This window comes from Cynocephalus volans, chromosome 1 (assembly GCF_027409185.1).
Source record: "Cynocephalus volans isolate mCynVol1 chromosome 1, mCynVol1.pri, whole genome shotgun sequence".
NCBI classification, from domain to species: Eukaryota; Metazoa; Chordata; class Mammalia; order Dermoptera; family Cynocephalidae; genus Cynocephalus; species Cynocephalus volans.
In genome coordinates this window covers 97,377,312-97,394,423 of record NC_084460.1, presented here as the reverse complement: position 1 = coordinate 97,394,423, position 17,112 = coordinate 97,377,312, and the positions used below count along the sequence as shown (strand labels likewise).

Sequence of the window (17,112 nt, the reverse complement as noted above, 5' to 3'; positions counted from 1 at the left end):
GGAGTGTTGGTGGGGAACCAGCATCACAAAGTGATTTGAAAGGCATCTGTCCCCCTGCCAGAAATCTCTTCAATGGTTACCAAGGACCTGTTTGAAGCCAGTTCTGGCGCTGGCTGCAGCACCTTGAGGGAGAGGTTTGTGCTGCTCTCCACGGCCCTGCTCTCCCAGCCCACCTGCCCCCCTTCTCCCCAGGCTTGGGAGGTGGCCTGAAGCTACACCAGTGGCCATCGCATCCTCTGGCTTCGGTTAGTTCTAGCAATGGATGGGAAGGGCTGCCTGCCTGTCTCCAGTTCCACTCCCAGTCCTGGGGCCTGTGACCTTCTGCCTGCTGGACCCCTAGCTGCTACTTCCACCTGCAGCATGGAGCCACCGTGACACATTGCTGGCCCGGGGTCCTTCCTGATTGGTAGGACCCTCCTTGTTGGTCAGGTCTCAGGCCATCCTGATTTACTCGAACAGTGCGCCCTGATTTACTCAAAGCAAACAGCCATGCCTCCAGAAAGGAAGCAGCCGAGCAGGGCCTCGAATCCAGGTCCTCTCGCACCAGACCCCACATCATCTTTTCCACACTGTTGCAAAGACTGGGGAGCCAGCGTCCCTCAAAGCCAGCCTTGGGACAGAGGAAGCAAAGCAGAGAGGGGGTGGGGAGCCACAAAGAGGTGAGAAAGTGGACAGGACAAGGGCCCTGTGGGAAGAAGGAGGCCTCCCAGTGAGGAGAAGGAGAAAGGATCCTGTGAATTAACCAGGGGAGGCACTGTGTGGCTCTCAGACCTATGGAAGCCGCCTGGAAGACTGTCATAATAACCATAACCATTACGGTAATGGCAGGTAGTATTCCGTGAGTACTTACTATATGCTAAGCATCCTGCTAAATGCTCGCCTGACTTACCTCATTTTATCCTCACAGTAACCACTGAAACAGCTGCTGGAATTATCTCCCATTTTATGGGGGAGGACGCTAAAGCCCGGGGAGGTTAAACAGCTGCCCAAAGGCGTTATCCAATGAGCCGAAGGTCTGAAGGAGAAGCCAGGCAGGCCAGTTTCATGTCCCATGCTCTAACTTCTAGAATATTTGCTTCTTGAAAAACAAAAACAAAATCCACCCTGTCCAGGAGGAGGATCAGGAGTGTCGGTTTTGTTGAGGGGCCCCGCGCTGGGCACATGGAGGTCCGGGAAGTGCGCCAGGGCTGGCTGGTCAGGGACAGATGGCCAGAAGCGAGGGGGGCTAGAAGATTCATAAACTGGACTTTAAAAATGTGTATTTTATAGTAGAATTTTTATGATGAATACCCACTTAAGAAAAGCTAGCTTAAGTTTGGTTCCAAACAATGTGTTCATTCAAACAATTTAATTTACTCACAGGCCTCAGGTTTTCAGGCCACAGCGCTCATCTTATATTTTACCTGTTCCAGCCCTGGAATCAGCCTTTTCTCAAGAAGCCTGGCAAAGAGTTGGAAACCAAGACTTGGGTGCTAGATGTACTACCAGCGTTTTGTCACTGCTTGAACTAAAAGAACTTGTGAATATCTGCTTATATCAGAACTTACATTACATTGCAAGTCTGGCTCTAGAAAACAGAGGATTTCTATTATCTTTCTCAATAATATCTCTAGGTTGAGTCAGAACGACCTACATGCTTTGGACAGAGAACCTTCGGGAGGAAGCCCATCTTCACAGGCATGCAATACAGAACGGTGTCCTCCAGAGTCCGCTGTGCTGTGCCCAGCACAGCGCCAGAGCTCCCTCCAACCTGGAGAGTCTGCAACACTTGGAAGGACACCGTAGAGGGGGCACGTCAGCGCTCCGACTTCCTCCCGACGCCGTCTCTGATTGGTTCCTGGGCTTATAAAAAAAAAAACCCGTGAATGAGCAGCTGCAACTGGCAGAAACTTGCCGAAGGCTTTTGGGTGGCATCGCCCTTTTCTCTTCATTAACCCGCTGGCGAGCCGAGCCAGGGGAGGATGAGGTCGTCCTGTGTCCTGCTCACGGCCGTGGTGGCGCTGGCCGCCTATTACGTCTACATCCCGCTGCCCAGCTCCGTGTCCGATCCCTGGAAGCTGATGCTGCTGGACGCGATTTTCCGGGGCACACAGCAAGTGGTGAGGCGCAGCCCAGCGCTGCTTCTCTCTCCCTCCTGTTAAACAATGTTTGATGGGGAAACAATATTTCCCCAGTGTTCCACGAGAGCGCATATTTTTCTAACGCAATGAGGCGACCGCTTTTCAAGGTGATCTGGTCGGGAATTTTCAGGGTATCGCGTTCACCTCCTTGCTAGCAGCGGGCTAGATCTGTGTCTTCTCATCTGCGTTTGTGACATAGGAGGTGAAGTACTTCAGTAGAATTTGACAATTGTTTAACTCTCCATCTGCCCTAAGTATCCCACTCTTTCTTGGTTTACAGCGTCAAGAAACAAATCCTTTGGCATTTTCGTTCTCCTATAGGGGCGGGCAGACAGTGAGTTAAAGGTTTTAGGAAAGCTCGGGGAAAAGAGGCTCTGGTTCCTGGGAGTGCTGTCACCTCAAAAGCAGAAGCGGTCACGGGTAGTCTTCCATCCTCCCCTGGCTGTGGAGCTTTCCATTCCCGGATGCAGCAGGCAGGGCTCTTCGAATCATTTAAGGAACCCCACAGGTCTCCCATTTCATCCATGGCACTTCTCAGCTCAGCCCAAGAAAGGAGGCCAGGAGGCCTGGCTGGCAGCAAAAGAGGGGACGGAGGCGACGGCAGCCCTTGTTTGCATGAAGCGTGCTTTCTGCCTGCCCTGCAGCATTTATTTTGTCCTAAGCTGTGAAGTTGATAACCTCTGCCTTTACTTGGAAGGGTAACGTTTCTCTCCAGTGTATCATGGGTGTATGTTTCTTTCCCCCTATGGACAGGCAAATGTAACTGTCTCTGGTTTATTCCATGGTAAGAAGCATTATTTTTAGTGTCAGAGAATCTAAAATCTAAACTACAGTCTGCAGCAAGGCTGAGCCCTGTGATTGGACAGTATTTCTGAGCAGCCTCCTTTATCTAAACTAACCCTCCTCTAAAACCAAGTCTCCTCCCTCCCCCCAACCTTGGGCTTTAATCTCAGGTTATTTTTGTAAACTACTTTCAGGAATGACAAGTAGAAAAAGAAATGAAAAACTCGTGATTTTTCCTACAGGGTTTATATTCCTTTTCCCGGTGCATTCTAATTATGTGTGGGATTACATAGTCTGTGGACTTTTTTTCTATTAAAGTCCCCTTACTCGAGGCATTAAAGCACATTCCTCGTATGGATTTGCTTTTTCTGAATCCAGCCGCATTTTCCAGCTCTTTGTCTCTTAAGTCTATGAAGATACATACTCCCATCCTTCCCTCCTGCTTACTATAATGCTGGCATGGTGGAAGGATGATCACCCTCTTCTCTAGCATTGGTACCAAGAAAATCAGTCTTTATGTAGGAAGCCCTGCAATCTCTCTTTTCCCCCAAAAAATTATGTAATTTGGAAGTAACACCCTTCAAAGATTCTGGAGAACAATGGTGTTTAGCTAGGTGGGTTAAATGACCTGCTACAATAAATTAAAAATAAGGAAAACAGGAAAAAAGAATCAAACTGCCATGTTGGCTGTAGAGATTATTCTTAGTTTTCACATCACCAAGAAAGGCTTCTTCCTTATAAGTAATTTGGGAAAAGGCAGATTTGGAGAAAAGCCTTTTTTCTCCAACAAAGCTGCTGACCTATCGAGGGCAAGGCTGTGTAGGGAACTCTACCGAGCATGCCCTCAGGCAGTGTTTAGAAATATGTGTAAAGCCAGGTCACAGGAATAGATGAGGTAACAATTGTCCTCACCTGACACTGTAGTTCGGGAGTAGGTTTGCAGAGAAGTGGCTTTTATCACCTCTCTTCTGAATTGTGAAATATTGGAAAGATTATTCAGTCCAGATGGAAACATATGCTATCCAGTAAAGCAATTTACTAGTGTCACTTCAAATTTTCTGGAGTTTTCCCTGTAAAATAGGGCAAATAAATAACTTAAGGGTGCTATGAGGTTTAGTAATGTATTTAAGTGCTTGGTACTTGTAGTTATTCTTCTAAGAGTTGTCCCCAAGGGTCCACTATAGATTGGGGAGAAAATCTGTAGGATTGCTAACTTCATTAAAACAATAATATAAATATACACTGGAAGTAATTTATATAATTGAAACCTGAAGAGCTACCACTAAACTGCATGATATAAACCTTGTTTTAATTTTAGTTTGAGTGAACTGAATCAATTACAAAAGCAATTGAAGCTATTTAAGAGAGTAAGCTCGGCCTACTTCCTAACACAGCAGCATCTGCATAGCATCAAGAAATGTGAATGCTACTTTATTGTGTTGTCATTGGCAAATGCCTCACCCCTGACTTCCCCTTTTCTCCTTTATCTTGTGCAGTGAGTTGAGTATAGAGATTATGTTCATTGTGCTTTTCTTCCCTGGGGTCCTCCAATAATATCCAAGAAGAAACTACTTAGGGTATCTCTCTAACTCATCTCAAGCATACGTGATGCATTAGAATTACCTAGGGACTGTTAAAAAAAAAAATCCTAATGCCCAGGTCTATACCCTATAACAGATTTATTAGAATCTCTAGGAGATGACTATTTTTAGTAGTGTTTAGAGTACTTTTAAAAGTTCTCCAGGTGATTTCAATTGCAGCAAAATTTGGGAACCAGTGCTCTATAAGATAAAATACATTGCTGTTGGAGATAGTACGGTTTTCTTAAACTGCTCAAGATATATTGTATATGTACTTCTGGGAATGAGCCCCTTTACATTAATTAGCTTAGATAGTTTATCAGATTAGTTGGTTAATACTTTGGTTCTAAGAGTCTAAGGGGATAAACTACTAGCTAGGCAAATTTCACTGTTATAGCAAAGCCATCATAAGATTTGAGCCGTGGAAAAGCACGAATGAAAGTAGGTCTGGGAAGGACAGTAGAACCATTTAGATGAAGACTGGGCATCAGGAGACAAGAGGAACAATAGGAGAGAGTTTAAGGAAATTCTGAAGACTGATTTCAAAATGCAGTGCAAGCAAAGATTTTAGAAAATGGTAATCCCAGTGCAGCTCAAGATACTGAGAAGCGTACACTGCTGGAGAAAATATACATTGGAAGAAAAATATGAGGGCAATTTGGCAATATCCATCAGAAGCCTTAGAAATGTGTTTATTCTTTGACCAAGAAATCCCTCTGGATAGAATTTATTGTAAGCAAAGCTGTAGCTATAAGAAAGACTGGAACATTTTACAGGATTAAAAGCTTGTTCAACTACTCCAAAAACACTGTCATTTATAAGAAATGTGAGGGAACATTCAACAACCTTTCTCTTTTTCTTTTTCTCTGTTTTTCTTTTTAACATTTTTTTTAAAAAATGAAAATTTAAGAACAATAAGAGATTAAATTATGGTAAATTCACATTTAGGAATACTATGCAGCTGAAGAATCTAAGTTTTAAAATATCAACAACCTTTCTCTTTTTCTTTTTCTCTGTTTTTCTTTTTAACATTTTTTTTAAAAAATGAAAATTTAAGAACAATAAGAGATTAAATTATGGTAAATTCACATTTAGGAATACTATGCAGCTGAAGAATCTAAGTTTTAAAATAATGTTTAATGACCTGCGAAAGATTTGTACTGTATGTCAAGTGGGAAAAGTCTACAAAACAGCGTGTGTACCATTTGTATATCCAAACATGTAGATATATATTTGTATGTGTAGAAAAACAGAAAAATATAATTTAAAATATGTTGACTTTTTCTTTCTCGGCCAAAGGTTGTATTCTCAGTTTCCATATCTGTATATTCTACATATAGTAGAATAGTAATAATAAATTATTTTAAAACTTTTTTTGCACCCAGGGATAGGTTTCCTATTTCTAAAGTGGAATTGATGTACATGTATGTGCATATCAATGTCGTGTATTTTATTTTATGTTATTTTGTTTTTTAAAAGATGCCCGGACTTGGTGTTGTCAGCACAATTCTCTCCCAAGTGAGCTAATCGGCCATCCCTATATAGGGATCCGAACCCGTGGCCTTGGTGTTATCAGCACCACACTCTCCCAAGTGAGCCACGGGCCGGCCCAAATTTAACTTTAAAACATTAGTAAATAATAAGTTTTGTCTACTGCTTTCCAGACATGTGATGATGTCTTCATGTAAATTGGAGTTTTCGTTAACTAATTTTTAGCTGATTTGATAGGATTTTCTTTAAACAAATAGCAGCAGAAAGGCTTTAAGAATAGCTTCAGAGGGCTGGCCAGTTAACTTAGTCAGTCAGAGCACAGTCTTATATCACCAAGGTCACAGGTTTGGGGTTTGGATCCCCCTGACAGGTGAACAATCTAAGCTGGTCTCTGCAGACAGCACCTATGAAACATTGTCAGATTGATTCGGCTATCAGGTATTTAAGACAATGCCTAATTTTCAATTTCCTTTTATTTTTTCTAGCAATTTTACAAATACAGCCCTGAGCACAGAAATGCCATTATTATTACTTTATTTGAATGGGACATCTTATTTCTAACATGTGGCTTGAACTTGATCTGAAGACATTTCTGTGAAATGTGAAAGTGCAGTTAACCATTCCTAAACTTTCTATTTATGCAAATTAGTTCTTTTAAAATAGTATGCATATATCTACTTTTAATGCCAAATGAAACTGTGAGAACTGTCTCCCACTTATTTTCTCCTTCATTTTATGCTTATAAAGAATATGGAAATGTAATTGAATTTCTAAGTGACAAACCTGGCTATATTCCCTACCTAATCTAAGGTGTGTCATATTATGAAATGTTAACAATCTATCTTTCAGTGTTTCCAAAGCAAAATTAAAATCCTGCCATCTGGAAGTCATTACCCACTCAATAAATATTAACTGAACACCAGTGCTAGGAACAGGCAAAACAGAAATGAATAAGATAGATACCTAATCTTAAGGAGCTTACTGTCAAGTGAGGAGAGATAATCCAACTGACAGTGACACAGTGTGCACATGAATGATGGAAAAGAGTTATAATAGAGCCATTTATGGGTTGCTGCAAGAACCTTAAAACAACACCTAAAGTAGACCTGGGCATTGGGAAGTGTTTCCCTTTCACATTGATATCTGACCTGAGTTATCAAGGTTGAGCATTCACAGTAAAAATAACATCTGTTAAGAATATAGTGAGCATTTACTCTGTGTCAGACACTTTGCATGTGCTTTGCATGCAATTCATTTAGTCCATACTATAATACTATCAGGCAGGTGTTCTTATTTTCCTTATGTGACAAAGGAGGAAACTGAAATGCAAAGAAAAGTAACTTGCTAAAGCTGACAGTTTATAAGAGGTGAAGCCTGGATTCAACTCTAGACTGTCTTACTCCTGAGCTCAAGAGCTTTAACCATTGTGATAGATTGCCTTCCCATAGGAACTGGCCAAGTGAAGGAGGTAGGGGAATATAGAGGGAGGCGAAAGGGACATTCCAGCCAGAAGACGCAGTATGCAAAGATTCCATTGAGAGAGGATGATATGGCTAAGGAACTAAATGTGTTTTAGACTGGCTAGAGCTTAAAGTTTTAAGGTCAGAGAGCAAGACAGAAAGGAAGAAAATAATGAAGGGTTGAATGAGCAGAAACTGACAGATTTTTACCAGAGAAGTCACATGGCCCAATCTGTGTTTTAGAACAGCCCTTGTCAGTGGTAGTGTGGAGACTGGAATTTAAGAAAGCAAAAGTGAAGGCAAGAGACCACTTAGGAGGCAATAGCCCAGATGAGAGCATGAACTAATGAAGTGGGACTGGTTTGGAGGGAAGCTGACCAGAGTTGGTGTTGGAGGGGATATAGTATGGATTGGAGGAAAGGAGTCAAAGATGACTCCTGGAACAAACTCTAGAATAACTGGGTGAATGGTGGCAAGGACCCTGATTTAGGAGAAGGAACAGATCTAAGAGTGAAGATACAGAGTTCTGGACCTTGTCTGGGAGTGTCAGTGGGACTAGTTCTAGGATAGCTATTCATAAATAGCTGTTCATAAATAGCTGCATATACAGGTCGGGAGCTCAGAGAGCTGGGTTAGAGATAAGGATTTGGAAGTGATCAGCAGATGGGTGGTGGTGGAAGTAGTGGGAGTGAATGTGTGTGGAGTGAGAGTAAGATTGGGAGATCCTACCCAGGGTACCCCTGGGAGACACCAGGATCCAGAGGAAGAAGAGGCCAGCCCTTAGAGAAATGAGATCTTAAAGGACATAATTTATTACACCTTGGATTTATATGGCTGTATTAGTCCGTTTCCGTTGCTTATAACATAATACTTGAAACTGAGTAATTTAAAAAGAAATGAAATTTATTTGTTACAGTTTTGGAGGCTGGGAAGTCCACAATCCAGGGGACACATCCGGTTAGGGCCTTCTTCTGGGTGGGAAGTCTCTACAGGGTTCCATGGCTACACAGGGTATCTCACGTGGCAAGAATGGCCTGAGCAAGAGAGAACTAACCTTCTCACTTGCTCTCCTTATAAAGCAAGCCATCAGAACCAAGACCATAACAACACATTAAACCATCAGGCTCTTACCGTATGAATGGATCAGTCCATTCATGCGGGTATAGTTCTCACAATCTAATCACCTCTCAAAGGCACCCCCTTTCAAATCCTATAATTGGATTTCCCACTGTCTTAACACTTAACAATGGAGATCAAGTTTCTAATACATGAACTTTTGGGGGACACATCTGACCTATAGCAATAGCACTCCAGGTTTTATGAAGGGTTTTACTTACATCACCTCATTTAATTTATTTATTTGCAATAAATAGATGGTTGGCAGTATTTCCATTTGTTCACTGAGGAAACTTGAGGTTCAGAAAGGGTCAGTGGCATCCTCAAGATCACATGACTAGTTATACTGGCAAAACAGGGACTGGAATTGCAGTTCCTGGGCTCCTTGTTTCATGCTGTCGCTGCTGGGCCAGGCTGTGGGAATGCTCATGATAACTTTGTCACTTATGCACTCTTTGTATACTGACCTTTTTTGAGCTCCCACAGTTACATTAATCTGCATCAGTGCTTCCCAATCATTCTCATGTCATAGAAATAATTACATTTATATAGTAGAGTGGGGGATACAGGGAGCAATATGGAGGGGAATCTGTATGGGCTTGAGTGACAGAATTCAAAAGATCTATAGAGAGAGGTATGTAAGCGGTTCTCAAATAGAATGCCAACTCTGAAAAATTTTGAATAGTTATAAACACCAGTTTTAAGTTTTTACCTCTATAAAACACTTAAACATCAATATATGGTGGCCCACATATAATCCATTTGTAGTGTACCTGCTGGATGCTTACCTCTCTGCAGTTTGTAACTATATAAATACACATTTATTATCATTGCTATTAAACACAGATAGTCCCCAAGTTACATATATCTAGGTAGCCATGTAATTTATTGTCCAAACCAGGACATTTTTGAGAGTGACAGAAGCTGCTATTAATAACCATGCCAGAACAATAGCTTTAAACCAGAATTATTCCCAGGCAAGCCTGGGCTCAAATGCTCAGGCTACATTTATCTGACCTGCACACAGGTCACCCTAATCAAGCCAAAGCTGTAGAGTGACCTCTGTGTTCCCAGTTCTGAGTGCTGCAATGTGCTGTTAACCCTCCAGTTACCACTCTCCCACCCCACCCCAGTTTCTTATCCCTTGTAGAATAAAAGTTCCTTAGCTGGCACCACTCTGCTGACTCCATCCTCACTGTTTCCAATGACAGTTTACACACTTGTGTCTGATGCCTTTCCTTCTGTTGTTGCCTCTGCCTCACATGCCCTCCTACCCTATTTATTCAGCCAACATCCTGCACATCTTTAAACACTAACTCAAAAAAAGCATTCCTTTTGAAAATTTCCTCATTCCCCTCCACTCTCTCACCCCTCAGTCAGCCTGCATTTCCCTACACTCTGCTAGCATTTTGTTTTTCTTTTATGGCTCTTATGTTTCTTACCTTATGCTGGGGTTTTTTTGTTGTTGTTGTTGTTTGCTTGTTTGTTTTTTAATGCATAGGCTCCTTACCAAATCATAAGCTTTCTTACCTATCATAGACATATTTACCTCTTACTGTTTTAGATTTTTTGTTTTGTTTTGTCTGAAGATCATTCATGATAGAGAAATTAGAAAGAAAACAGGAATTTTTATAGTTCTGCTTTCTTTCAGTCTCTGTATTACTCCATCTGCCCCGAGGGGCAGACCTAGCGCTTCCGTGTGCTTCTGACTCTGAACTTAGCCAAAAATGACTTTTTTTTTTTTTTGCAAGCCTTTCTGTTTCTTGGGTTTCTAACTTCCTCATAATTTTTTTTTTTTTTTTTTTTTTTTTTACAAACTTATGCTTCTTTTTGAATTTGTTACGAATTTTGTGCCTGTTCCTAGAAAATATTAGTTATAATTACAGGCCATCTCCTTAAAATATCACTGGCGAATTCCCACTTTCATTTGATGTCATTCTACTTTTCCCTTTTCCTCTTGAAAGAGATGAAAGTCCCATGAGAAAACCCCCTTCTGAGCTGCCTGTCCCATAATTTTGTCCCTGCCTTGGAACTCAAACTACCTTGTCTTTGAGCATTTTTAAGTCTGCTTTTCTCAAGTGCAAAATGATTGTCTCACTATTTCTGGTAAATGCATCAGTTCTCAGATAGGGTCACTTTGTCCCCAGGTTTCAATTGCTTCCATTTCATGGCACAATTCTTCCTTGTTAGAAGCAAGTCCAGAGTGGCAATAATCCCTGCTTCCTTGACTTTTCTTAACAAAGCAAGTCAATTCTGCCTTTAGAAGATGATCTACTTTTAATAGAATAAGATTGCTGGCAGATGTCTACCTAATAATGGGTCTGTTAATTGAATTATAAACAAAATCACCTTGTAAAATAATAGTTAATATCTTCACTTTACAAGGAAGGAAATAAAGGCTGAACAAAGTTAAGTAACGTGTTCACAGACACATGACTGCTTAGTGAGGCTGGCTGTGAACAAGGTCTGTTGGACTCTGTAGACGTTCAACTATATTTGACAGTTTCCTGTCATTGTTCAATCTCCTCTTTTCCCTTTCCCCTTCCCACCCCTTCACTCTAAACTCTTTCGTACTAGTTGTATGATCCACATTAAGAATGCATCCCACAGGGAAGGAGTATTTTATGTATTTACAAATTTTAGTCCTGGAAGATATTAATATTATTAAAAGAAAAACTTTGGACAAAATGAATTTAACAGTTTATTTGAGCAGAGAATGATTCAATCAGACAGAACTCAAAACCAGAAGAGCTCCACTATGCTATGTGAGCAGCAAGCTTTTGCAGACCAAACACACAAGCAAAGTAGAGAAATTACTTGATTGGCTACAGCTAGGCTTTGCCTTATTTATGTATGATTCAACGGAAGGTCCCTAGTTAGAGGTTAGCTGATGGTTTCTGATTGATTTAGTTTAAGTTTCATTTTACTGTTTAATTGAATTGGATTTTGATTTGCTTTACTTACATAAGAGCGCTGGTTACAGAGACAACCTCGGGCTAATGGCCTCCTTCTTATTTGCTTTAACAACATATATAACACATTGAAAAGGGTTCCATGGGTTCCAAATAAGATTGGGAAATGCTGAGTTAAACAGATTTAATCAGGATTGCTTTTTTAACCATAAAACATTTTAGAACTCCTACTATAACATACTAATGTGTATTTTGAATCTTAAAAACAATATACAGTGAGTCCCAAATTTAATTGGCTACATATATCTCCTATTTAACAAAATTCTTCATGAAACTGATGGTATACTAAACTTTGGGAAATATTTTTAGTGTTTAAGAGCATGGACTTCGGGATCAGGGAGACCTGTGTTCAAATCCTGGATCTGAACTGAACTAGCTGTGTAACCTTGAACAGAATATTTAGCATATAAGTTTGTTTCCTGATCTAGCAAGTGGTTATAATACTTAGCACATAAAGCTATTGTGAAGATTGCATAAGATGTGTATAAAGCTTTATTGTTCATTATCATCATCGTCAAATATTAGTTAATATGTAAAGCATTTGGAGTGGTACCAGGCACATAAGAAATATATTTAGTCCAGATCTGATTTTTGACAGTTATCTACAGTATACTACTGTAGCAAAGTGTTTTTTATTCTTTTATTTTCATTATTAGTCTTGCCAATCTGGTGCTATCAGGTTTATGAGTTTCTATGCAGGTGTAGATCTTCTTAACATGGACTTCTATTGGCTATGGCTACTAGGTTTAGCATTTACTAGTTGTGTGACTAGTTGGGCAAGTTCCTTAAACCTCTATGAGTGTTAATTTCCTTATATGTAAAAGTGGGGATAATGAAAGTGCCTCCATCAGGGCTTATTATAAGGATTAAATGTGCCTGTATATATAGAATTCCTAACCAGTGCACATAGTGTGAACTCAAAACCTCTTCCTAATCATTGGTATCCACAGGCTTAGTTTGTTGCTGTTCTAACTGGATATAAGAATCATCACCATCATACCTAACTCATATTGTTCTAACCACGATTTACACATATTAACCTAATCTTTATAACAATTCTGTGAGGTAAATACTATTATTCTTATAAATGAACAAATTGAGGCATAGAGGGATTAGTGAAGTATCTGCCCAAGTCATACACTTGGTAAGTGGTGGAGCCAGAATTCTAATTCAGGTAGTTGATCTGGAGTTAGTGCTGTAAAAGCTGGAGAAATTGCATGTCTCTCAGACAATCACAGTCTTATATCAAAGATCTCCACTGGGCTTTGCCAAAGTATCAATTCATTTTAGAATTTTATGTGTCACCTGAAAAGTAGACTTTAGGGACATGAAGTAAAGTTGTTGACTATAAGCAAAATGAAAACAAATGCTCAGGCTCCCTCAGCTATGCGGAATCTTGCCGAGCACGACTTAACATGTCTGTTGTAAATATAACTGCGCATGTGCACTCAGGTGTTTCTTGGTTATCTGACTTGCACCCAGGTGTTCCTGGCTATCTGACTTAAGTATAAAGGACAAATGGCTCTGGTCCACAGTGCCCTGGTACACCCCTAGAGGCCACCAGCAGGCCACTGAGGCTGCTGCTGGAGGCTGCTGCTGGCGGCTGCAGAGGGTACAGAGGATGCGGGCTGAGCTTGCATCCAAATAAAGCATGTCAGCCTTGTCAACAGCTCCCAGGATCTTTCCAATTACCTAGCTCACAACCTGCATATGGGGGGGTCTGTGACCCAGCCCAACAATTGGTGTAGTTGACAGGATTCCAAGTGGATAAGGAAGCCATTAGCTTCTCAGGAGGGAGAGGAAATGTGGCAACCCTTGAATATGTGGTACCTAGTGGCTGCTTTCCTGTTGACTGGAGGCTGCCTGTTGTTCACTGTACTGTGAGCCAACATGGACCAGGCACTTTATGAAGCAGCACAGTTTTGAGATTTGAAACAGGAGGCAGACACATTGGAAGTACGGGTACATGCTCTGGAGGCTGAAGTGCAGCAACAGGTCATCCCTGCTTTCAACACTGGGGATGACGATGAACCCAATGGGAGTTGGGGGAGACTGCATTTCCTGGCATGACCGGTTGTTCATCAGAAAGTGAGGCATGAGCAGCCTGTGGGACCAGGCAGACAGCTGGTAGGCAACCCACAAGTGACCCAATTCACTACCTGTGTCCCATATACCCAGGTTAAATTGGTTGACATGGGGAAACAGTTTTGGCAGAAACAGGGAGAGCTACTGGCTGCCTGGCTGCTGCAGTTGTGGGACTTAGGGGTGGATGGTGTGATGTGCTCTGGTGCAGAGGTGGAAAAGTTAGCCTCCATTACCATACACCCATCCCTATGGCAGCAGCTACACAATAGCCACAGATATGCACAGGGGCCGGGTAACCACTCCTTAATGGAATGGGTGAATGCAGCTGTCCAAAATGTGTGGGCAAATGCTGGAAAACTGCCCCAAACTGTGAGCAGATGACAAATGTATGCTGAGCTGGTTCAAATGATTCGGGAGCCAGGTATGGGGCAGCTAGATGCTAATAGCCAAGATGATGGGAGAAAGGCCCTGAAGGCATTTCAGAAGTTTGAAAGAGCACCCCTCCCATCACAGACCCAGAGGCCTAGGAGAACTGAGTTTTTCCAGAGGACAGACCTGGGGTTCTGTTGCCCTCAAGAACCTACTCTCTGCATTCCAGCTACTCTGGCTGGAGCAGCCCTGCCTCAAGCAGCCCCAAGTGTGGTTCATGCAGCAGCTCTGGAGAGCACAAGCCAGAAACCTTGGTGGTGTCCATGTTGTGTTAAGTCTGCAGGCTGGCAGAACATAACAGCACTGGAGGCGTGGCAGCCTCCACCCAGATTTCAGATGTATGGAAAAGCCTGGGGACCTAGGCAGAGACCTGCCACAGGGGCAGAGCTACTGCAGAGGCCATCTACTAGAGCAATGTGCAGCAGAAAAGTGGGGTCAGAGCCCCTACCGGGGAAATGTCTAGTGGAGCAAAGACAGCAGAGCTGCCATGAGGAAAGCAGATCTGTAGGGCCATTGGCAATGTGCAATGCTGGCCTGGAAAAGCTACAGGCACCAGGGCAGCTAAATGGGCTGCACCTGGTGGAGCTGTAGGAGCGAGGCTGCCCAAGGCTTTGGGGGCCCAGTTGCCCAATTGTGCTTAATATCTGCCCCATTGGGTTTCAGACTTGTTTGGGGCCTGTCTTTTCCTTTCTTTTGGTCTATTCCTCCCATTTGGAATGGGAATGTGTATCCAATGTCTGTCCCACCATTGTATCTTGGAAGTAGATAAATTTGGTTTTGATTTTTACAAGTTCACATCTGGAAGGAGTTTTGCCTTTAGTTTCAGATGAGACTTTGGACTTTGGACTTTTGAGTTGGTGCTGGAATAAGCTAAAGACATTTGGGACTGTTGGAATGGAAGAATGTCACTAAATATAGCTAAAAGGGTAGAGCTACAGGGACAGGCCTCAAGGTGTATAGAATGTACAATAGGTATGGGGGTTATATGGATGCAAGGGTCAGTTATCCTCGCTGAGGGAACATCACAGAAGATTCCAAATGCATAGTTTGTACAAAGGGGTGGAATGTAAGGAAAATGCAAGCAAATGGTCAGGCTCCCTCAGATGTTTGGAATCTTGCCAAGCATAATTTAGTGTGTCTGTTGTAAATACGTTAAGTCTGCATGTGCGCTCAGGTGTTCCTTGGTTGTCTGACTCACACCCAGATGTTCCTTGCTATCTGACTTAAGCGTAAAGGACAAACAGCTCTGATACACAGTGTCCCCCGGAGGCTACCAGGGGGCCACTGGGACTGCTAGAGGCTGCTGCTGCTGTTGCTACCACTGCAGAAGCTGGGGGCTGAGCTCATGTCCAAATAAAGCATATCAGAGAGTTCCAGTCAAGATGGCAGAATAGATGGTCCCCAGCATCACTCTCTCCCACAAATCAACCAATTTACCTCTATAAAAATGTAAAAACAGCCAAGCTGGGGCCTCTGGAGCTCAGGGGAAGAGGAGGAGAGACCTACAGAATTCATGAAGGTGGGAGAAACCACGATGAGAGAAAGAAAAAACTGCTTGGAATGTTTTGGGCCATGGCTGCTTTAAAGCTGGAGCTGCTGAGTGCATAGAGCAGGAGCCAACAGAAGCCACAGCTATGCCTTTCAGATGGAGTTGCTTGGAGGCAGCAGGGGAAAAGAGGGCCTTGGTGGCCACCAGGACAGCAAGACCCTTAACAGGGTTCCCGTGGATCCACGCAGGAGTGAGGAACCAGAACAACTGAAAGAGGGCAGCCGTTCAGAAGCCGGTGAGTCATTGCAAGGGACTGGTACATGGCCCATCCCATGGGAAGTGTTGGACCATTGGCAGTGGGGAGACAGGCCTACCAGGAGAACACTGGGACATGGCACAGACAGCCAATCCACCCTCCAATCAGTGCAGAACCACTCAGAGGAGACTGGTCAGGAATGCAGAATTGCATGGGGTGCAGTTTGATGAAAAATCTCAGGCCCAGATCAGAGTTTCTACACAACCCAGGTGTACTGGGTCTCTGGAGAGCCGGAAGTACCTATAAGGTCAACCATTACACCTTGAGCTGCACAAAAAGCCTTCCCTAGGGAAACAGCAGCAAAGCAACAATTTAGCTCAACCACACAGCTCAAATACTGGTTCCCACAGGAAGTTCCCCCATTTTAGAAGTAAGCAAAGAGCAAAAAATTAGTTCCAGCCCAGACACACCACCAGTGCCTTGGGGCCCACCTGGGAACCTGAGGTTTGAAGCCAGGGACCAGACCCCACTCCCACTGGCAGTGTGCCTCAGGGCCTGCCCAGGGGCCCAGGGTATGGAGCCAGGGACTGGACCTCCCGCCCACAACCAGGCACACCACCAGCGCCTTGGGGTCCCACCCAGGGGCCTGGGGCATCAAGCTGGGGACTGGACCCCTCGCCCATAGCCAGGCATACCAGTGCCAAGGAGCATGCCAAAAACATCACATCCGTGTGGGTGGGCCACCACAGCCACCACAGTAACCTGTGGCTGCTGCGAAAGTGGCTAGATATCACAACCACCATGCAGATGGTCCACCAGCCACTAGAGTGCATTGACACAAGGAGAGTCACCAGCAGAGACCAAAGAAAAGAAGAGGATGTCTCTCTCCACAAAGCCCATTCCAGAGTGACAGAAGAAGCATCTGCTCTATGATAATATTGGGGGACCTGAACACACCTCTCAGCGTTGGACAGATCATTTAGGCAACTAATCAACAGAGTAACCATTACTCTTTCAGAGGGAGAGAAGAAATCTAGAGTTATCAGTGGTGGGAGGTGGGAGGGAGAGGGGGATAGGGAGAGATTGGAGAAGGGGCATAAAGAATAAGTACAATTTGTAACAATATACATACTAGTAATATTGATTTGATCAACATATGTCAACATTGGATCCCAAAAATATGTACAGTCAATTATGATTCAATAAAAAAATAAAAATTAAAAAACAAAAAAAGAATTGCAAGTAACTGGCCAGCTGCCAAAAAACAAAACAAAAAAAAATTGCAGGTAGACATTGTGACACTAAATTTAGAACATCATGCTAACTTTTCA

The 17,112-nt window shown here is 42.9% G+C and overlaps 1 protein-coding gene across 1 annotated transcript in view; it reads left to right on the top strand.

Moving 5' to 3' along the window:
• The first annotated feature begins 1,893 nt into the window (after positions 1–1,893).
• The window catches only part of NCEH1 (neutral cholesterol ester hydrolase 1), a 67,360-nt gene continuing 52,141 nt past the window's right edge, over positions 1,894–17,112 (top strand). The window contains exon 1 of the mRNA XM_063108812.1: positions 1,894–2,099. Within this exon, the coding sequence (XP_062964882.1) occupies positions 1,962–2,099 (138 nt within the window). The 5' untranslated portion in view covers positions 1,894–1,961. The remainder of the gene's footprint in view (positions 2,100–17,112) is intronic.